General features: G+C 46.4%; 1 protein-coding gene across 1 annotated transcript; it reads left to right on the forward strand.

Annotated features, from left to right (window-relative positions):
- The first annotated feature begins 6,058 nt into the window (after positions 1–6,058).
- cdc25b (cell division cycle 25B) lies at positions 6,059–20,616 on the forward strand. Its single transcript, XM_065025042.1, has 11 exons — positions 6,059–6,602; positions 6,858–6,943; positions 8,412–8,457; positions 13,492–13,533; positions 13,750–13,976; positions 14,262–14,284; positions 15,225–15,443; positions 15,742–15,933; positions 18,362–18,511; positions 19,923–20,267; positions 20,429–20,616. Exons 1-11 carry the CDS (start codon positions 6,397–6,399, stop codon positions 20,567–20,569), a joined length of 1,677 nt encoding a protein of 558 aa, XP_064881114.1. The 5' UTR covers positions 6,059–6,396; the 3' UTR covers positions 20,570–20,616.
- Positions 20,617–23,242: the final 2,626 nt, after the last annotated feature.

Below are 23,242 nucleotides of genomic sequence, written 5' to 3' on the forward strand. Positions count from 1 at the left end.
TGCTGCTCCAGTTTCAACTGTTCTGCCTGCGGCTATGAAACCCTGAGGATGTGCTACCTGTCCCAGACCTGCTGTTTTCAACTCTCTAGAGACAGCAGGTGCGGTAGAGATACTCTGAATGATCGACTATGAAAAGCCAACTGACATTTACTCCTGAGGTGCTGACTTGCTGCAGCCTCTACAACCACTGTGATTATTATTATCTGACCCTGCTGGTCATCTATGAACATTTGAACATCTTGGCCATGTTCTGTTATAATCTCTACCCGGCACAGCCAGAAGAGGACTGGCCACCCCTCATAGACTGGTTCCTCTCTAGGTTTATAATCTCCACCCGGCACAGCCAGAAGAGGACTGGCCACCCCTCATAGCCTGGTTCCTCTCTAGGTTTATAATCTCCACCCCTCAGAGCCTGGTTCCTCTCTAGGTTTATAATCTCCACCCCTCAGAGCCTGGTTCCTCTCTAGGTTTATAATCTCCACCCCTCATAGCCTGGTTCTTCTCTAGGTTTATAATCTCCACCCGGCACAGCCAGAAGAGGACTGGCCACCCCTCATAGCCTGGTTCCTCTCTAGGTTTCTTCCTAGGTTCCGGCCTTTCTAGGGAGTTTTTCCTAGCCACCGTGCTTCTACACCTGCATTGCTTGCTGTTTGGGGTTTTAGGCTGGGTTTCTGTACAGCACTTTGTGACACTGGCTGATGTAAGAAGGGCTTTATAACTACATTTAATTGATAGAGAGACACGCACCTGTGGCAGCCCAGAAACGGACAGAAACGTATGAATTCATAATTGGGAATTTACTATCACAGAAATTCACGTATCAAGCAAATGTTTGGGATGCGCGTGAGTCTACAGGAGTCTGCACAGACGCATATGGGAAATTCCCACCTCAAAATTGACGGGAATATACTGTAGCAGATCCGATTTCACCCAGAAACTCTGCCTTTCATGCAGTGAAAGAAGGATCTAGCTAGATAGCTAGGTAAATAGCTGTGTCAGCAAGCTCGATGAAAACTCATCTTTTTCCTCTGTCCACCCACCAAGTTCAAAACAGTTTTTTAAATGAATTGTATGTATGTATAATCAAATAAATGGCAATTATCCATGAGAAAACATTTCAGTGGTGACAGCTGCTCTTATCCTTCTGAAGAAAAATTATACATTGTAACGACTGCGCTGTCAGTTGGAGGCGGGGCTGGGGGTGGGGCTCTGGAATGTTTCTAATTGTAATTGACAGCTCTGGGAGAAAAAAAAATATTTTAATGTTTTTAAAAAATACACCACCCTTCAAAAGTTTGGGGTCACTTAGAAATGTCCTTGTTTTTTGAAAGAAAAGCAACAAAAAAAAGCCCATTAAAATAATATAAAATTGATCAGAAATACAGTATAGACATTGTTAATGTTGTAAATGACTATTGTAGCTAGAAACGGCAGATGTTTTATGGAATATCTACATAGGAGTACAGAGGCCCATTATCAGCAACCATCACTCCTGTGTTCCAATGGCACGTTGTGTTAGCTAATCCAAGTTTATCATTTGAAAAGGCTAATTGATCATTAGAAAACCATTTAGCAGTTATGTTAGCACAGCTGACAACTCTTGTTCTGATTTAAAGAAGCAATAAAACTGGCCTTCTTTAGACTAGTTCGGTATCTGGATCATCAGCATTTGTGGGTTCGATTACAGGCTCAAGATGGCCAGGAACAAAGCACTTTCTTCTGAAACACATCAGTCTATTCTTGTTCTGAGAAATGAAGGCTATTCCATGTGAGAATTTGCCAAGAAACTGAAGATATTGTACAATGCTGTGTACTACTCCCTTCACAGAACAGCGCAAACTGGCCCTAACCAGAAAAGAAAGAGGAGTGGGAGGCCCCGGTGCACAACTGAGCAAGAGGACAAGTATATTAGAGTGTCTAGTTTGAGAAACAGACACCTCACAAGTCCTCAACTGGCAGCTTCCTTAAATACTACCCTCAAAACACCAGTCTCAACGTCAACAGTGAAGAGGCGATGCTGGCCTTCTAGGCAGAGTTGCAAAGAAAAAGCCACATCTCAGACTGGCCAATAAAAATAAAAGATTAAGACGGGCAAAAGAACACAGACGCTGGACAGAGGAACTCTGCCTAGAAGGCCAGCATCCCGGAGTCTCCTCTTCACTGTTGATGTTGAGACTGGACAGAGGAACTCTGCCTAGAAGGCCAGCATCCCGGAGTCTCCTCTTCACTGTTGATGTTGAGACTGGACAGAGGAACTCTGTCTAGAAGGCCAGCATCCCGGAGTCTCCTCTTCACTGTTGATGTTGAGACTGGACAGAGGAACTCTGCCTAGAAGGCCAGCATCCCGGAGTCTCCTCTTCACTGTTGATGTTGAGACTGGACAGAGGAACTCTGTCTAGAAGGCCAGCATCCCGGAGTCTCCTCTTCACTGTTGATGTTGAGACTGGACAGAGGAACTCTGTCTAGAAGGCCAGCATCCCGGAGTCTCCTCTTCACTGTTGATGTTGAGACTGGACAGAGGAACTCTGCCTAGAAGGCCAGCATCCCGGAGTCGCCTCTTCACTGTTGACGTTGAGACTGGACAGAGGAACTCTGCCTAGAAGGCCAGCATCCCGGAGTCTCCTCTTCACTGTTGACGTTGAGACTGGACAGAGGAACTCTGCCTAGAAGGCCAGCATCCCGGAGTCGCCTCTTCACTGTTGACGTTGAGACTGGACAGAGGAACTCTGCCTAGAAGGCCAGCATCCCGGAGTCGCCTTCACTGTTGACGTTGAGACTGGACAGAGGAACTCTGCCTAGAAGGCCAGCATCCCGGAGTCGCCTCTTCACTGTTGACGTTGAGACTGGACAGAGGAACTCTGCCTAGAAGGCCAGCATCCCGGAGTCGCCTCTTCACTGTTGACGTTGAGACTGGACAGAGGAACTCTGCCTAGAAGGCCAGCATCCCGGAGTCGCCTCTTCACTGTTGACGTTGAGACTGGTGTTTTGCGGGTACTATTTAATGAAGCTGCCAGCTGAGGACTTGGGAGGCGTTTGTTTTTCAAACTGCACACAAAAAAATGTGCTTTACTTTAAAAAACAAGGAGCTTTCTGTTTGACCCCAAACTTTTGAAGGGTAGTGTAAATATATATTTAAAAAAATATTACTTCATTTTCATACCTGCAGTGAAGCCGCTCAACATGTACATTACATTTCAATCATCTAGCAGACGCTCCAATCCAGAGCAATCCACAGGAGCACATCGACAAATCCAACACCCAGTCGACTCGGGTCCAATCCAGAGCAATCCACAGGAGCACATCGACAAATCCCACACCCAGTCGACTCGGGTCCAATCCAGAGCAATCCACAGGAGCACATCGACAAATCCAACACCCAGTCGACTCGGGGACCTGAACCAGCAACCTCTCGGCCACCAGCCCAACGTGGGGTCAGCCTCAGGCAAACAGGCATTGGATGAAAATGTATTTAAAAAATATATATATTTAAAGATACTGTATGTTCTATGTTCAAATGTCTTTTCGAATAAACAACTCATTCATTTGTTGCTGTTTCATAACTGTCAGGTTGGCGACACCTCAATAGCTGCAGAATGGATTTTCAACTACAACTCAATGCTAAATGCTACTTTGAGAACCTAATGCTAAATGCTACTTTGAGAACCTAATGCTAAATGCTACTTTGAGAACCTAATGCTAAATGCTATTTTGAGAACTCTAATGCTAAATGCTATTTTGAGAACTCAATGCTAAATGCTACTTTGAGAACCTAATGCTAAATGCTACTTTGAGAACCTAATGCTAAATGCTACTTTGAGAACCTAATGCTAAATGCTATTTTGAGAACTCAATGCTAAATGCTACTTTGAGAACCTAATGCTAAATGCTACTTTGAGAACCTAATGCTAAATGCTACTTTGAGAACCTAATGCTAAATGCTACTTTGAGAACCTAATGCTAAATGCTATTTTGAGAACCTAATGCTAAATGCTACTTTGAGAACCTAATGCTAAATGCTACTTTGAGAACCTAATGCGAAATGCTACTTTGAGAACCTAATGCTAAATGCTACTTTGAGAACCTAATGCTAAATGCTATTTTGAGAACCTAATGCTAAATGCTACTTTGAGAACCTAATGCTAAATGCTACTTTGAGAACCTAATGCTAAATGCTATTTTGAGAACCTAATGCTAAATGCTACTTTGAGAACCTAATGCTAAATGCTACTTTGAGAACCTAATGCGAAATGCTACTTTGAGAACCTAATGCTAAATGCTACTTTGAGAACCTAATGCTAAATGCTATTTTGAGAACCTAATGCTAATGTACCCGAGGTCAATAAAAACTCAGCATTATCATCGGCGTAGAGAAGGTTGTGAGGTGTGAGTGTGTATTTAGTACATATATTATATTTAGATATTTGCTAAATACTTTTTCCCCAATACATTTGAAATATTTTATTGAAAATTATTCCAATATATGATTTTCCGGTATAGGACATTTGGCCCCTTAGCTAGGCCTGCTGTTACACAGTGAAGTCAAATATTCGTATTCCTATCTCCATCTGTGGTGTGTAGTTTAATCCAATGTGTCTGTACGTGAGTAAAATAACTACTAACGGTGTATCTTTGTCAAGGCAGATGTATTGTTAACTTGACGTTGCTTCACATTACAAGCCACAAGAGAGAGCGATGCTTTCCTCATGAACCCCTACAATCCCACAGGCCCTCATTAAGTATATGGTCAATCAGGAGGCAATATGCAAGTGACAACACATGGTGAAGTCATGGGACACACATTAAGATCCCACATTACAGTCAAGAGTTTTTAAACCCATTGTGGTGATAGGCTCAACTTTTGTCTATCGGCCATTTTGTAAGGAACGGAATGGGGGTAGCTGCAGGGCTATGTTGCCATGACGTAGGCTACATAGACAACAGAGATGCAATGTGACTGTTACCCCCAGTTAGAAGATATATGTATTAAAGAGCCTCTCACTCAGTGAAGACTTTATACTGTTTTTGCCGTCTGTAGTTGACCATGAGGGCGAGTCCATTCGATGTGGTGGTAAACTTCCACTTTTTATACATGTTAATCCAGGGTGTAGGCTAACCATTGTTGTCGAGCTGTAGGCTATAATAAACAAACCATATTTAACCAATCAAAATGAACCATATCTTATTTGTTAAAATGACAATAACAGACTGTACTAGACACTGTTAGCAAGTTTGAGTAGCAGTGAATAGGCTGAATTCACTGTGCTTTGTGCATCCGGCGGGGGAGGACCAGTCTGTGCTCAATTACACCTTTTTTTTTAAATGAGGAACTTAAGGGAACTTCAGACAGTTCTTCATGTAGCAGGACAGCCATTTAGCGTACTTGGCTTATATTCAGAGTAAAGGGCAACACCAGGTGGGTTTATGATGCTGACATGGGCTTTGGCAACACGGAATTAACGTGAGCACCACATACATCCTTTCTAACGGAAAGGTCCTCCGTACTTCCTTTGTTTATTGGGTGAGACTGTAAATAGTAAATGAGAAGAGAACATGTTACATAGCCCTCATACAGTAAAGAACATTGTTATTCAATCAACTGTAATTTCTTAATCTATCATTTATTGTGGAGAGAAGGGAAGAAAAAAAAAGGCTTTTATTATTTATGCTCTTAGTAGTTGGAAAGACAGCTGTGGCTTTATGAATGGCCTTGCTGTGTGATTGGTTGTGTTGGTCATGTGGTTATTCTTCAGCTGGCGCTTCAAATCTTCCGCGGGAAAAAAAATCTATAAAAATTCTGCATCCCCCCTCGAAAGAAAGAATACGCATCTTATTGGCTACCCGTCATGATTTATACTGCCTATGATGCACTTTGATTGGTTCGTAGACATGTACGTTTACGGGAAATGACATCCCGCCCCCTTTTTCCTTGAAAGACAAAAAGCGGCGAAATAGGAACCCGCCTCTGATTGGACGTGCAGGATGTAACGACGCAGCTGATTGGCTGAAATGATTGCCGCTCTTGAGTTTTTTATTTTATTTTGAACCTAAATACAGACAGCTGCATTTCTTTCTCAGAAGTTGAGTTGGACTGTCAGGGAGAGTACATCTTAATGCAGCTCTCTGACAGTATATCAAATATATACTTCCAGACAATATATATATTTATTAATCTATTTTTTTTTAGCAGGACAGAGTCTGCAAACAGCTTGTCGTGGTTGTTTTTTTTCCATTACTCTTTACAAACTAATTCTGCAAGTTCTTCATTTGGATGCTAGCTAACTTAACAGTAACATTAGTTGTTACAAATCTTTCCGATTTGTCTACGTTTAATGATTTTGGACCTCCGAACTGATATCAATATATATATATATATATTTTTTGCTAGCTTTGTTAAAAATGGATTTTAAAAACGTTATCAGCGATTTCAGCCCTATCACCTCTAACAACAGGCCCGACAGAATCCACGGCCTTTCCTCACTGTCGCTGCCCGACATGGCTTCGACTTGCATCAAGAATAATCTCTTCTCTCCTGCTTCAACAAATGTACTGTCACCCGTCACTAATCTGGCCTTAAACATGAACAATCTAGCTGGACTTGGAAGGTAAGAGGCTCTCATAAAACGTGTGTTGCTATTTTGCCTAGTTGGCTATGTTTCCATACTAGCTAACTGGTTGTGAACTGCAAGATAATCTTGGTTGGTTTGCTAGCTAACGTTAGGCTAGTTTGCTGAATAACATGACAAAAATGTAGCTACTCTAGTTAACTAACCACTTGTTTATTTCAAGCCAAAGAAAATGGATAACTTGCTGAATGTTAGCAAAGTTGTCTGATTGTGGACCCATTTTTGCTTTTTCAGCCAACAATGTGAAACTCCCAAGAGGAAAGGACATGTGCCCCTCCTGAAGATTCCCTCTTTCGCCTCCGACTGCTCGTCTGATGCTGGTAAAACAACATAATACGATAGCTGCAAATGTTTCACCCCCCCCCCCCAAAAAAAAGTGTAAATAAGATGGAGACAATAAGAACACTAGCTTCCTACTTGAACTATTTCTTTGTTCTTTTGTTTATACCATATAGGCCTTATATTGTCATGTCCCCTGTTTTTTTTAGTTCTACTCTTCCTTTTGCAGTTTGACCACATTGAAAGCCTGGGGGGGGGGAATGGTGCCAGTACAGGACACAGGACCACATTGAAAGCCTGGGGGGAAATGGTGCCAGTACAGGACACAGGACCACATTGAAAGCCTGGGGGGGAAATGGTGCCAGTACAGGACACAGGACCACATTGAAAGCCTGGGGGAAATGGTGCCAGTACAGGACACAGGACCACATTGAAAGCCTGGGGGGAAATGGTGCCAGTACAGGACACAGGACCACATTGAAAGCCTGGGGGGAAATGGTGCCAGTACAGGACACAGGACCACATTGAAAGCCTGGGGGAAATGGTGCCAGTACAGGACACAGGACCACATTGAAAGCCTGGGGGGAAATGGTGCCAGTACAGGACACAGGACCACATTGAAAGCCTGGGGGAAATGGTGCCAGTACAGGACACAGGACCACATTGAAAGCCTGGGGGAAATGGTGCCAGTACAGGACACAGGACCACATTGAAAGCCTGGGGGAAATGGTGCCAGTACAGGACACAGGACCACATTGAAAGCCTGGGGGGGAAATGGTGCCAGTACAGGACACAGGACCACATTGAAAGCCTGGGGGAAATGGTGCCAGTACAGGACACAGGACCACATTGAAAGCCTGGGGGAAATGGTGCCAGTACAGGACACAGGACCACATTGAAAGCCTGGGGGAAATGGTGCCAGTACAGGACACAGGACCACATTGAAAGCCTGGGGGGAAATGGTGCCAGTACAGGACACAGGACCACATTGATAGCCTGGGGGAAATGGTGCCAGTACAGGTCACAGGACCACATTGAAAGCCTGGGGGGAAATGGTGCCAGTACAGGACACAGGACCACATTGAAAGCCTGGGGGAAATGGTGCCAGTACAGGACACAGGACCACATTGAAAGCCTGGGGGAAATGGTGCCAGTACAGGACACAGGACCACATTGAAAGCCTGGGGGGGAAATGGTGCCAGTACAGGACACAGGACCACATTGAAAGCCTGGGGGAAATGGTGCCAGTACAGGACACAGGACCACATTGAAAGCCTGGGGGGGGGAAATGGTGCCAGTACAGGACACAGGACCACATTGAAAGCCTGGGGGGGGGGAAATGGTGCCAGTACAGGACATGATAGGATTGAATATTTTCTCCTGTGGCACCCTTAAGTTTAGGCCTGTGTAAATGTGTTCAGAATGTACATCGGTGTAGTTTTTAACAGTTTAAAATGGTAACAATGTACTAGCAGCTAACTGGGAACTTGTTTCTACATCTTCCTCTAGGTCTTGGTATGGATTCCCCCTTAGACCCTGTGGATGTTGAGGAGAGGTAAGTGATAGTCCTCATGTCTTTAACCATCAGTCTCTGTGGTAGCATTGGCATTTCTTTCCTCCCTACTACCTCTCTCCTCCATTTCCCCCACTCTCCTCCATCCCCCTCTTATTCCAACTGAGCATGGCTAGGTAGTCCGTCTCATCTATTGTGATCTGGGATTAGGCCTACTGTCATTGTGCCGTTGGTAAATCTCCCCAGCTTGATGTGTCCATTTTCATTGATTAAATTAGCAGATAAGATGATCATGGGTGAACATTCCTTCTGTTTCTTTTTTTTGGGGGGGGGGGCAAAAGTCAATTTGATCACAGGAGTTGAGTGATGGGCTGATTTGGAGATGTTCAATCTACATTAATTTCAACTAATGATTAATTTCCCCCATAGAGATGCAATACCATTCCTGTTGCCCTGTATTACTGAAGCAGACTGGTGCTGTTATGTAATAGGCCTATTCCCACTTCGCAAGCTCGAGGAGTGTCAAGAGTTTTCTACTTTTCAATTCGCGTTACATCCTTTCCTTACCATTCGCCGTGGTAGGCAACGCCCCATTTACCATAAATCTCACCGTAGCCAGTAAGCATTCACCTACTTAACAATCCAAGCAACTTTTATTCTGAAACATATTACCATATAAAATAATTACAACCAAACCCAAGTTACAACAATCCACAAGCACATGCAGACAATTTTAAAAGGGGTTATTTTCTCATCAGGTTAAATTAGCTGACTACACAGTGAACTCCTGCTAGCTAACGAACAACATGCTTTATGGTCAAGTAACATTAGCATATCAATAATGAACAAACTACCCCCTCCAATACTAATATAAAATATCCTGTAATGTTATCATAGTGTCATATTATAATATAGGCTACCTAGCTAGGTGACATTAGCTAGCTGCATTTAAATAATTTCTGCATCCTCACAAAGCTATTCAAGATGGCGCCGTCAGAGATGGTCGCCTCTCTTCGCGTTCTTAGGAAACTGCAGTATTTTTGTTTTCTGTATTTCTCACTAGCATTTCACTACACTTGCATTAACATCTGCTAACCATGTGTATGTGACAAATACAATTTTATTTGGCTGAATGCTGACGTTTAGCTGAACCATAGCTTGATAGGAGCTCTCAGGCTTACGATAGGTACCGTATTCAAGTAACCTTAGAACAAACCAGGCTTCTTTTGCTCAATGTCATTTGAGTTAATAAGCAAACTGCTGCAACTTCAGGTAACTTGAAACAAGTGTAAAAAAAATAAGATGTCTCTACATTTTTGAGTTGTTTCAAAAAACATTGCTATGCTGTTTACAATTTGTACCGTAAGTGTTGTCTCAACTAGACTATTTTGTTTCCTCTGGCCTGCTTGGAGGGAACAACTGTTGGGTGAGTGTCGTGCACTACCTCCAGAAGTAGCAGTCGAGACAAGTTGGCAAGTTTACGTTGCATTATGTGTAGCCCAGGCTTTTCTCTAGCGAGTGTGAAGACCCTCAGATATTTGATCTGCCTGACTTTTTGAAAGGCTTTCTGAGGAAACTTGGGAGCTTTTATGGAGACATTTTGTCCACAGGCCCTATAAAGTTTGGAAACGGCTGCATTTTTCCGTGTGGCGCTTTATAGTGTTCGTGTTAACTCTGTCATATCGACGCCATTATCTACATAGTTAGTTTCATTGTCAGTTTGAGCCTATAATCTGTGGGGGTAGTCTCTCTTTGGGTCTCTGTGGGTAGTCTCTCTTTTGGGTCTCTGTGGGTAGTCTCTCTTTTGGGTCTCTGTGGGTAGTCTCTCTTCTGGGTCTCTGTGGGTAGTCTCTCTTCTGGGTCTCTGTGGGTAGTCTCTCTTCTGGGTCTCTGTGGGTAGTCTCTCTTTTGGGTCTCTGTGGGTAGTCTCTCTTCTGGGTCTCTGTGGGTAGTCTCTCTTCTGGGTCTCTGTGGGTAGTCTCTCTTCTGGGTCTCTGTGGGTAGTCTCTCTTTTGAGTCTCTGTGGGTAGGCTCTCTTTTGGGTCTCTGTGGGTAGGCTCTCTTTTGGTTCTCTGTGGGTAGGCTCTCTTTTGGGTCTCTGTGGGTAGGCTCTCTTTTGGGTCTCTGTGGGTAGGCTCTCTTTTGGGTCTCTGTGGGTAGGCTCTCTTTTGGGTCTCTGTGGGTAGGCTCTCTTTGGGTCTCTGTGGGTAGGCTCTCTTTTGGGTCTCTGTGGGTAGGCTCTCTTTTGGGTCTCTGTGGGTAGGCTCTCTTCTGGGTCTCTGTGGGTAGGCTCTCTTCTGGGTCTCTGTGGGTAGGCTCTCTTCTGGGTCTCTGTGGGTAGGCTCTCTTTTGGGTCTCTGTGGGTAGGCTCTCTTTTGGGTCTCTGTGGGTAGGCTCTCTTTTGGGTCTCTGTGGGTAGGCTCGGGGTGAATATTCAGACATCTGCCAATTTCTCTGAACACTTGGCTGCAGTATTTTGTCCATGAGGCCATTCATTCGGCTCCCGTACAGCTGTTTAATGGCTCGCTGCAGCTTTTTTAGGGGGGATGAGGGGGGTTGAAGTGTTTTTTTTTTTGGCACACTCATGGCCTGTCTTATGGTTTGAATGGTGAAGGGGAGGGGGGTCTCTGCGCCAGAACTATTGAATGGGGGGCACCTCGTGCCCCCAAGCCCCCTATAGTCGTTACGAGAACAAACTCAATCACCCCCCCCCTTTTCTCCCCATTGAACTAGACGCACTCCTGCCCCCTTCCGTTCTCCTCTCTGCAAACAAAGGGTCCTTGCAGAAGGGCTGAGGCCAGCGTTGTTCCTTCAGCAGGCATACGGTAGATTAGCAGACCCTATCCTCTGTACCCCCCTTTCACTCAGCTCTCCTCACTCCTTATTTAGCATACAGGTGGGCATTGCTCTGCTGCAGAAAGAAATGGGAGGCACCACCCCTTGCACCTCTTCTCCAGCACAGGGCTGAAACCGCCCGTCCTCTACCCCTCTCTCAATAGAGCCAGCAAGGCTCTATTGTCGGTCTAACTGGTTTAGCTGCCAACTGTGGTGCTCTGTAGCTCTCTTGGTAGAGCAATTGGCACTTGCAACACCAGGATAGTGGGTTTGATTCCCAGACCACCATACATGAGCTTCAGAAGCTGTTTATTTCTATTGTGTCCTTTTGAATAGTGCGAGAAGATGACATTTGGTGAGAATCACATCGTATGGTACAAACTCTTAAAGGGCCGGTGGGCTGCGTTGGCCTTTCGTCTTAAAGGGCCGGTGGGCTGCGTTGGCCTTTCGTCTTAAAGGGCCGGTGGGCTGCGTTGGCCTTTCGTCTTAAAGGGCCGGTGGGCTGCGTTGGCCTTTCGTCTTAAAGGGCCGGTGGGCTGCGTTGGCCTTTCGTCTTAAAGGGCCGGTGGGCTGCGTTGGCCTTTCGTCTTAAAGGGCCGGTGGGCTGCGTTGGCCTTTCGTCTTAAAGGGCCGGTGGGCTGCGTTGGCCTTTCGTCTTAAAGGGCCGGTGGGCTGCGTTGGCCTTTCGTCTTAAAGGGCCGGTGGGCTGCGTTGGCCTTCGGCCTTTCGTCTTAAAGGGCCGGTGGGCTGCGTTGGCCTTTCGTCTTAAAGGGCCGGTGGGCTGCGTTGGCCTTTCGTCTTAAAGGGCCGGTGGGCTGCGTTGGCCTTTCGTCTTAAAGGGCCGGTGGGCTGCGTTGGCCTTTCGTCTTAAAGGCACACAGTCTTCTGCTATTTGTTCTGGTGCCAGTAATATTTTCATGTTAATATTATCGTTGGCCATTTTTAACTTGTATTGCAATCCTATTAAGTAAGGTATATCTAGCTGTCCGGCATGGCTTGCTGCGTTGGAACCTGAGATCGTCTTAAAGGGCCGGTGGGCTGTAATCGTTGGCCTTTCGTCTTAAAACACTACTGGGCCCTATTCCCCTATATAGGTGGGCTGCGTTGGCCTTTCGTCTTAAAGGCACACAGTCTTCTGCTATTTGTTCTGGTGCCAGTAATATTTTCATGTTAATATTATCGTCTGATTTATAATTATTCTGCCATTTTTAACTTGTATTGCAATCCTATTAGCTTCCAAAATGTAAGTATGTATATCTAGCTGTTGACCAGAGGCCCTAATATAGAACACTAGCATGGCTTTCCCTATATAGACCTGCACCCTTTTGTAAAAACTGTTGAACTGAGAGGGTTTCCCTGTGACTACTGTTGACCAGGTCCTATTCAACTGAGATCTTTAGCTTTCCTATTACCTATAGAACACTACTGTTTACTTTAAACACTACTGTTGACCAGGGCCCTACAGAGATCAGTTAAAGAGGACTATTCCCTATATAGAACACTACTGTTGACCAGAGCCCTATTCCCTAATAGACTCTACTGTTGACCAGCTATTCCCTATATAGTACACTACGCTATATTCCCTATATAGTGCACTACTGTTGACCAGGGCCCTATTCCCTATATAGTACACTACTGTTGATCAGGGCCCTATTCCCTATATAGAACACTACTGTCGACCAGGGCCCTATTCCCTATATAGAACACTACTGTCGACCAGGGCCCTATTCCCTATATAGAACACTACTGTCGACCAGGACCCTATTCCCTATATAGAACACTACTGTTGACCAGGACCCTATATAGAACACTACTGTTGACCAGGACCCTATTCCCTATATAGAACACTACTGTCGACCAGGGGAATAGGGGTATAGAACACTACCGTTGACCAGGGCCCTATTCCCTATATAGAACACTACTGGAACCCTATTCCCTATATAGAACACTACTGTCATTTGAGGAACACTTGACCAGGGCCTATTCCTATATAGTACACTACTGTTGACCAGAGTCCTATTCCCTATATAGTACACTACTGTTGACCAGAGTCCTATTCCCTATATAGTACACTACTGTTGACCAGAGCCACCTACCTAGGTGGGGTCTTGCTTGTTGACCAGGGGATTCCTATATAGTACTACTGTTGACCAGGGCCCTATTCCTATTCAGAGCTCAGTCACTGGTTCAGAACTTTCTCACTATAATTCTCTGACTGAATAGTTTGTCTCTGTCCTGCAGGTTTGACGAGGCCGTTCTGCCGTCTGGGAGAGTTACCAACGAGTAAGTCATGTAGCTAGTCCCTCTCTCTCTCTCTCGGTTTCCAGGAGATGGAACTGGCTAGTTGTGGTGCAGCTGCCAACAACCAATCAACAATTTTATTTTTCCACTCTTTGGCGAGTCGTTAGGATTATTAACATGGACAATTACTTGTCATGATTGATCTAGTGTGTCCATCCAGCGTTTTCAACTAGATTTGTTTGTTCGTTCTCTTCACAGTAAAATGCCAATCCGAAGAATCAACTCTCTACCACTGCTGTTAGGCTCCAGTCCGGCTCTGAAGAGTCCGGACCCAGAGAGCCAGCAGCACCGCTACGGGGCCTTCGGACCCTACGGCTCCGCCTCCTCTGGGCATGGTTGGCAGGGCAACAAGGAGAACCAGGAGGCGGGCTTCGGACCCTACGGCTCCGTGGAGGAGGAGAGAACCTCCTCTGGGCAGAGTGACTGTTGGTAGAACATGGTAGCAGGGCAACCTCTCAAGGAGAACCAGCCCTCATGAGTAGAACAGAGTGACTGACACCTCTCAGCCCTCATGGTGAGTAGAACAGAGTGACTGACACCTCTCAGCCCTCATGTTGAGCCTGAGCCCTCATGGTGAGTAGAACAGAGTGACTGACACCTCTCAGCCCTCATGGAGTAGAACAGAGTGACTGACACCTTCCAGCCCTCAGTGGAGAGAGAGAACAGAGGACTGACACCTCTCAGCCCTCATGTGAGTAGAACAGGCTGACACAACTCTGCCCCAGCCCTCATGGTGAGTAGTACAGAGTGACAGCCCTCAGTGACTGACTGACACCTCTCAGCCCTCATGGTGAGTAGAACAGAGTGACTGACACCTCTCAGCCCTCATGGTGAGTAGAACAGAGTGACTGACACCTCTCAGCCCTCATGGTGAGTAGAACAGAGTGACTGACACCTCTCAGCCCTCATGTTGAGTAGAACAGAGTGACTGACACCTCTCAGCCCTCATGTTGAGTAGAACAGAGTGACTGACACCTCTCAGCCCTCATGGTGAGTAGAACGGAGTGACTGACACCTCTCAGCCCTCATGGTGAGTAGAACGGAGTGACTGACACCTCTCAGCCCTCATGGTGACTAGAACGGAGCGACTGACACCATGTGGTGACTAGAACGGAGCGACTGACACCATGTGGTGACCAGCGACTGACACCATGGGTGACTGAGCCATGTGGTGAGTAGAACGGCGAGCGCCATGTGGTGAGTAGAACAGAGCGACTGACGCCATGTGGTGAGTAGAACAGAGCGACTGACGCCATGTGGTGAGTAGAACGGAGCGACTGACGCCATGTGGTGACTAGAACGGAGCGACTGACGCCATGTGGTGACTAGAACGGAGCGACTGACGCCATGTGGTGACTAGAACGGAGCGACTGACGCCATGTGGTGAGTAGAACGGAGCGACTGACACCATGTGGTGAGTAGAACGGAGCGACTGACACCATGTGGTGAGTAGAACGGAGCGACTGACACCATGTGGTGAGTAGAACGGAGCGACTGACACCATGTGGTGAGTAGAACGGAGCGACTGACACCATGTGGTGAGTAGAACGGAGCGACTGACACCATGTGGTGAGTGGAACGGAGCGACTGACACACAGACATAACAGAGGACTAGACGTTGTCGTAGTTGTGAGTCATGTTAAAATTAACCCTTTGCTCCTCCCTCCCTCTAGCTGTCCCCACCCTCGTCGCAGTGCCTCAGCTCATTGGACGACAGCAGTCCCATGATCCTGCGCCGCTCCTCCTTCACCCGCTCCCTTAATGAGGATGACGATGGTTTCCTTGAAGTTCTGGATGACTGTGAGGAGGAGGAGGAGGAGTGTGACATGCCCATGGGGATGGCCAGCCTGCTGACGGCTCCTCTAGTGAGGGACAACACTACAGTGGACTCGGTAGGAGCATCACCTCTTCTACAGTGGCGTTGCCATGGAGATCCATGGAGAGTCTTCTGTGGATATGACTTCATTTGTCTTTGGTTTTAAAATGACCAGCAGACTTTTGGTTTCGCTATAGAGCAGTCTGGAGGGGGGCCCCCCAGGGGCCATGTAGTCTGGAGGGGGGCCCCCCAGGGGCCATGTAGTCTGGAGGGGCCATGTCTCCTGTTTTCACTACATTAGATTTGGTTGCTGCATATGTCCATCCATCCATAGATCTTATAATTGAGTGCCAATCTAATCTCTTCCTCTTCAGCCGGTGGCTCGGTGTCGGCCGAGGGGTCTGTTCCGCTCCCCCTCCATGCCCAGTCAGGTGGAGCGCGCCCCCCTGAAGCGCCCTGAGTGTCCCCAGGATGAGAACACGCCGGTCAGGGTGAAGAGACGACGCAGCCTGGTGGAAACGCACATCACCAACGTGGACCAGGGCGACTGCTCTCCTAGAAAAATGGTATGTCTCTGGTCCTCCCTGCTCAATGTCTCTGCCCCTCCAGTCACCTGGTCCTCCCTCCTCAATGTCTCCGCCCCTCCAGTCACCTGGTCCTCAATGTCTCCGCCCCTCCAGTCACCTGGTCTCCGCCTCCAGTCCCTGGTCCTCACCTGGTCTGGTCCTCAATGTCTCCGCCCCTCCAGTCACCTGGTCCTCCCTGCTCAATGTCTCCGCCCCTCCAGTCACCTGGTCCTCCCTGCTCAATGTCTCCGCCCCTCCAGTCACCTGGTCCTCAATGTCTCCGCCCCTCCAGTCACCTGGTCCTCCCTGCTCAATGTCTCCGCCCCTCACCTGGTCCTTACCTGTCACCTGGTCCTCAATGTCTCCGCCCCTCCAGTCACCTGGTCCTCCCTGCTCAATGTCTCTGCCCCTCCAGTCACCTGGTCCTCCCTGCTCAATGTCTCTGCCCCTCCAGTCACCTGGTCCTCAATGTCTCCGCCCCTCCAGTCACCTGGTCCTCCCTGCTCAATGTCTCTGCCCCTCCAGTCACCTGGTCCTCCCTGCTCAATGTCTCTGCCCCTCCAGTCACCTGGTCCTCAATGTCTCCGCCCCTCCAGTCACCTGGTCCTCAATGTCTCCGCCCCTCCAGTCACCTGGTCCTCAATGTCTCCGCCCCTCCAGTTACCTGGTCCTCCCTGCTCAATGTCTCTGCCCCTCCAGTCACCTGGTCCTCCCTGCTCAATGTCTCTGCCCCTCCAGTCACCTGGTCCTCCCTGCTCAATGTCTCCGCCCCTCCAGTCACCTGGTCCTCCCTGCTCAATGTCTCTGGTCCTCCAGTCACCTGGTCCTCCCTGCTCAATGTCTCTGGTCCTCCCTGCTCAATGTCTCTGCCCCTCCACTAGAGGTCGACCGATTGAATTAGGGCCGATTTTCAAGTTTTCATAACAACCGGAAATCGGTATTTTTGGGCGGTATTTTTTTATATATATCTTTATTTAACTAGCCAAGTCAGTTAAGAACACATTCTTATTTTCAATGAGAAACGTTGGGTTAACTGCCTGGTTCAGGGGCAGAAGGACAGATTTTCTCCTTGTCAGCTCAGGGGATCCAATCTTGCAACCTTACAGTTAACTAGTCCAACGCAATAACGACCTGCCTCTCTCGTTGCACTCCACAAGGAGACTGACTGCCTGTTACGCAAATGCAGTAAGCCAAGGTAAGTTGCTAGCTAGCATTAAACTTATCTTTATAAAAAAACAATCAATCATAATCACTAGTTAACTACACATGGTTGATATTACTAGATATTATCTAGCGTGTCCTGCGTTTCACATAATCTGACTGAGCGATGGTAGGCAGAAGCAGGTGCGTAAACATTCATTCAAACAGCACTTTAGTGCGTTTTGCCAGCAGCTCTTCATTGTGCGTCAAGCATTGCGCTGTTTATGACTTCAAGCCTATCAACTCCCGAGATGAGGCTGGTGTAACCGAAGTGAAATGGCTCGCTAGTTACCGCTCGCTAATAGCGTTTCAAACTTCACTCGCTCTGAGCCTTCTAGTGGTTGTTTCCCTTGCTCTGCATGGGTAACGCTGCTTCGATGGTGGCTGTTGTCGTTGTGTTGCTGGTTCGAGTCCAGGGAGGAGCGAGGAGAGGGGCGGAAGCTATACTGTTACACTGGCAATACTAAAGTGCCTATAAGAACATCCAATAGTCAAAGGTTAATGAAATACAAATGGTATAGAGGGAAATGGTCCTATAATTCCTATAATAACTACAACCTAAAACTTCTTACCTGGGAATATTGACGACTTAAAAGGAACCACCAGCTTTCATATGTTCTGAGCAAGGAACTGAAACGTTAGCTTTCTTACATGGAACATGGCACATATTGCACTTTTACTTTCTTCTCCCAACACTTTGTTTTTACATTATTTAAACCAAATTGAACATGTTTCATTATTTATTTGAGGCTAAATTGATTTTATTGATGTATTATATTAAGTTAAAAATAAGTGTTAATTCAGTATTGTTGTTATTGTCGTTATTATAAATAAAAATCGGCCGATTTGATCGGTATCGGCTTTTTTTTTGCCCTCCAATAATCGGTATCGGCGTTGAGGTCGACCGATTATGATTTCTCTAGTCTCCACCACCCTGCGTGTTTGAAGGGATCAGATTAAGCGAAGAGACAATCTCTATTGGCCACATAATGAGGTGTTTTTTGGGATGCAAGGTGGTTTGTCGCTCAAAGATTCTGCTTTGTCTGACTGCAGATCTCTCTCTCCTTCCTAGTCGTTCTGTAACCAGAGATCTCTCTCTCTCTCCTTCCTAGTTGTTCTGTAACCAGAGATCTCTCTCTCTCTCCTTCCTAGTCGTTCTGTAGCCAGAGATCTCTCTCTTTCCTTCCTATTCGTTCTGTAACCAGGGATCTCTCTCTCTCCTTCCTAGACGTTCTGTAACCACACTGAGATTGAGAAGCTGCTGGACACTAGTGAGTCTGACCAGGACGTAGAGCTGATCGGAGATTTCACCAAACCCTGTGTCCTGTCCACCGTGGAGGGTAAACACCAGGACCTGAAATACATCACTCCTGAGATGGTGAGAACTACTGCTGTTATATGATACAGCCATGTGTCTAATCACCCCTAGTATTCCCTATGTAGTGCACTACTTTTGACCAGAGCGCATGGGGTTTTTGACCAAGGTCCCCGGTCTTCTCGCCTCACAACCTCTAACCTGCCAAGCCCCTTGAGCTTATTTGACTAGTAAACACTCCTTGAACTAACTTTTTTTTACATTTTAATTTATAAGGCCTCTAATATATCGTATGGTAGTCAAATATTTAGTAGGAAGTTGTAGATTTCTACATGGTTTTTAGTTGATCTACTATGTTGAGCTCGGACGATTAAACCAAAGAGAATACCATTTCCATTTGGTCCTTTATTGCCCTTTCAGACCACCAGGTAGACCCTGGTTGTTATGGAGACAGACCCTGGTTGTTATGGAGACAGACCCTGGTTGTTATGGAGACAGACCCTGGTTGTTATGGAGACAGACCCTGGTTGTTATGGAGACAGACCCTGGTTGTTATGGAGACAGACCCTGGTTGTTATGGAGACAGACCCTATGGAGACAGGCCACCAGACCACCAGGCCCTGGTGTTATGGGGACAGGCCCTGGTGTTATGGGGACAGGCCCTGGTGTTATGGGGACAGGCCCTGGTTGTTATGGAGACAGACCCTGGTTGTTATGGAGACAGACCCTGGTTGTTATGGAGACAGACCCTGGTGTTATGGGGACATAAACATTTTTTAAATCAGTTTATTGCACAAAATGATTAAATTGATGGTAATACGAATGTTTTTGCATATAACCATGCTCTAACCTGAGACTAACCTGTCTGTTCCTCAGATGGTGTCCTCTATAACCTGTGTCTGTTCCTCAGATGGTGTCCTCTATAACCTGTCTGTTCCTCAGATGGTGTCCTCTATAACCTGTGTCTGTTCCTCAGATGGTGTCCTCTATAACCTGTCTGTTCCTCAGATGGTGTCCTCTATAACCTGTCTGTTCCTCAGATGGTGTCCTCTATAACCTGTCTGTTCCTCAGATGGATCCTCTATAACCTGTCTGTTCCTCAGATGGATCCTCTATAACCTGTCTGTTCCTCAGATGGATCCTCTATAACCTGTCTGTCTGTTCCTCAGATGGTGTCCTCTATAACCTGTCTGTCTGTTCCTCAGATGGTGTCCTCTATAACCTGTCTGTCTGTTCCTCAGATGGTGTCCTCTATAACCTGTCTGTCTGTTCCTCAGATGGTGTCCTCTATAACCTGTCTGTCTGTTCCTCAGATGGTGTCCTCTATAACCTGTCTGTCTGTTCCTCAGATGGTGTCCTCTATAACCTGTCTGTTCCTCAGATGGATCCTCTATAACCTGTCTGTTCCTCAGATGGATCCTCTATAACCTGTCTGTCCCTCAGATGGATCCTCTATAACCTGTCTGTTCCTCAGATGGTGTCCGCTCTGAGCGGCCAGCTGCATCATGTTGTCGAGAGGATCGTGGTGATTGACTGTCGCTACCCGTATGAGTTTGAGGGGGGCCACATCAAAGGAGCCCTGAACCTCTACCAGGAGGAGCAGGTAGAGGAGTACCTCCTACGCACCCCCATCGCCCCCCTCTCCCCTGACCACAGGGTCCTCCTCGTCTTCCACTGTGAGTTCTCCTCGGAGCGAGGGCCCAGGATGTGTCGTTTCGTACGTGAGAGGGACAGGACGATGAACGCGTACCCTAACCTGCACTACCCAGAAATCTACATTCTCAAAGGAGGCTACAAAGAGTTCTTCCCTCACTTCTGGGTAAAACACAATCATACTTCTGAAACATTTTGATGGCTTTATCGCTAATAATCAAAAGTGAATTCGTTGACATTAATATTTTTGTTTCTGTGGCTACTGTTTGGCTACTACACATTTTAATCGCAATGCATTGATGGAGACTCTATTTTTTTTTACTTCAGATGCAGTGTGAGCCCCAGGGGTACCGGCCCATGCACCACCAGGACTTTAAAGAGGACCTGAGGAAGTTCAGACTGAAGAGCAGGACCTGGGCCGGGGAGCGCAGCAAGAGGGGACTGTACAGCAGACTGAAGAAGCTGTAGCCCCGCCCTTCCTGTCACCCTACTGCCCCCCTCCCTGTCACCCTACTGCCCCCCTCCCTGTCACCCTACTGCCCCCCTCCCTGTCACCCTACTGCCCCCCCTCCCTGTAACCCTACTGCCTCTAGCCAAGAGAGCTGTAACACACTGCCACTAGCCTATACTACCTTGCCACTCTTACACTCCCCAGCCAAACCACTACAGCCTTCCAGTCTTCAGAGGAGTTTTTTGGGTGTTCCAGTTTTACCCCTGTCTTTTATTCCCAGTGTCTGGCCATCCCCTCTGACTGCAGAACCAAGAACTGACCATCCCCTCTGACTGCAGAACCAAGATCTGACCACTGCTTAATGTGACTGCAGAACCAAGATCTGACCACTGCTTAATGTGACTGCAGAACCAAGATCTGACCACTGCTTAATGTGACTGCAGAACCAAGATCTGACCACTGTGCTTAATGACTGCAGAACCAAGATCTGACCACTGTGCTTAATGACTGCAGAACCAAGATCTGACCACTGTGCTTAATGACTGCAGAACCCACTGTGCTTAGATCAGAACCAAGATCTGACCACTGTGCTTAATGACTGCAGAACCAAGATCTGACCACTGTGCTTAATGACTGCAGAACCAAGATCTGACCACTGTGCTTGACTGCAGAACCAAGATCTGACCACTGTGCTTGACTGCAGAACCAAGATCTGACCACTGTGCTTGACTGCAGAACCAAGATCTGACCACTGTGCTTGACTGCAGAACCAAGATCTGACCACTGTGCTTGACTGCAGAACCAAGATCTGACCACTGTGCTTGACTGCAGAACCAAGATCTGACCACTGTGCTTGACTGCAGAACCAAGGTCTGACCACTGTGCTTAATGACTGCAGAACCAAGATCTGACCACTGCAGAACCAAGATCTGACCACTGCAGAACCAAGATCTGACCACTGCAGAACCAAGATCTGACCACTGCAGAACCAAGATCTGACCACTGCAGAACCAAGATCTGACCACTGTGCTTAATGACTGCAGAACCAAGATCTGACCACTGCAGAACCAAGATCTGACCACTGCAGAACCAAGATCTGACCACTGCAGAACCAAGAACCACTGCAGATCTGACCACTGCCAGACACGACGAGGACTGACAACTACCTAGTTTAAAACCGTTCAACTGATGTCTCCTCACTGGACAGATGTGCTGCTCAGAATGAATGAATGAAATGCGAGTTCTGTATGTGCTGTATAAATACTACTCTATTTTATTAAGCACTTAATTTAAAATGTGTTCATTTTTTTATTTTTAGATGGCCGTGGGGTGTTTTGGGGATTTCGAGTTCCTCCTCGTGTACATTTTTGTTTTTAGACTTGTATTATTAAAAAAAAAAAAGAGTGAGATTTTTGTAAAGCCTCTCCTTAGGCCATAATCACACACCCCTCGTAATGTGGACGTGTCTTAGTATTGGATGTTTGTTTTTGTGTGAATTGTGAGAACTTCTATAATAAGTATAGTTTGTACAGCTCTTGATATTGATAATCAAATAAGATTTGGGGATATTCTACAATTTAACCTGTCCTCTTTGACCAAAAAGTACATTTTTGAAAACTTCCTTCCCTGCGTTCTCTTTTGAAGTGAAAGGTTCAATTGCTGCAGGTCAGCGAGTTGTCAGAGGGCCTAGTGTCTCACAAATAGCACGCTACTCCCTATATAGTGCACTACTTTTGACCAGAGCCCTATGGCAGTTGGGTGCTATTTGTGGATTCACACGTTACCTCCATGTTGTGTTGGTCACAAAGAGCCCTTCTGTGTGAACAGGAAGTGTGTTAGTGAACAGGAAGTGTGTTAGTGAACAGGAAGTGTGTTAGTGAACAGGAAGTGTGTTAGTGAACAGGAAGTGAGTGGTGGATGAACATGTTTGTTCTAAGGAGAGTTGCTGAATAAATCTCATTTTGTCAATTTTTTTTATCCATATTTCTTGACTTATTTGCCTATTTTGAAAGGAGACTGAAACCTGAAGTTAATCTGAGAGATTAGAGAAACAGTCAATCCACTATTAAACCTGTGCTTGAAACAGAAACCTCTTTCTTTTTGGGGGGGGGGGGGGGTGCTTTTAAAACACAACCAAACGGGTCAGCTATGGATCCAATTTCCTCTGCATTTATCATAATTCATAGAAATCCCTGTGTTTCATCCTGACAACCATATCACTGGCCAGCTGAAAGGCCTTTCAAGTCAGTTTATTTGTCACGTGCGCCGAATACAACTGGTGTAGTAGACCTCACAGTGAAATGGTGAATACAACAGGTGTAGTAGACCTCACAGTGAAATGCTGAATACAACAGGTGTAGTAGACCTCACAGTGAATTGCTGAATACAACAGGTGTAGTAGACCTCACAGTGAAATGCTGAATACAACAGGTGTAGTAGACCTCACAGTGAAATGCTGAATACAACAGGTGTAGTAGACCTTACAGTGAAATGCTGAATACAACAGGTGTAGTAGACCTTACAGTGAAATGCTGAATACAACAGGTGTAGGTAGACCTCACAGTGAAATGCTGAATACAACAGGTGTAGTAGACCTTACAGTGAAATACTGAATACAACAGGTGTGGTAGACCTTACAGTGAAATGCTGAATACAACAGGTGTAGTAGACCTTACAGTGAAATGCTGAAT

Source organism: Oncorhynchus nerka, linkage group LG12 (genome assembly GCF_034236695.1).
Source record: "Oncorhynchus nerka isolate Pitt River linkage group LG12, Oner_Uvic_2.0, whole genome shotgun sequence".
Classification (NCBI taxonomy): Eukaryota; Metazoa; Chordata; class Actinopteri; order Salmoniformes; family Salmonidae; genus Oncorhynchus; species Oncorhynchus nerka.

Bases quoted from the DNA above. Each gene is read 5' to 3' on its own strand.
- cdc25b (XM_065025042.1), top strand. From the start codon at position 6,397: ATGGATTTTAAAAACGTTATCAGCGATTTCAGCCCTATCACCTCTAAC. The intron at 13,534-13,749 runs GTAAGTCATGTA...TTCTCTTCACAG, and splicing joins TCTGGGAGAGTTACCAACGA to TAAAATGCCAATCCGAAGAA. The intron at 15,444-15,741 runs GTAGGAGCATCA...CTTCCTCTTCAG, and splicing joins ACAACACTACAGTGGACTCG to CCGGTGGCTCGGTGTCGGCC.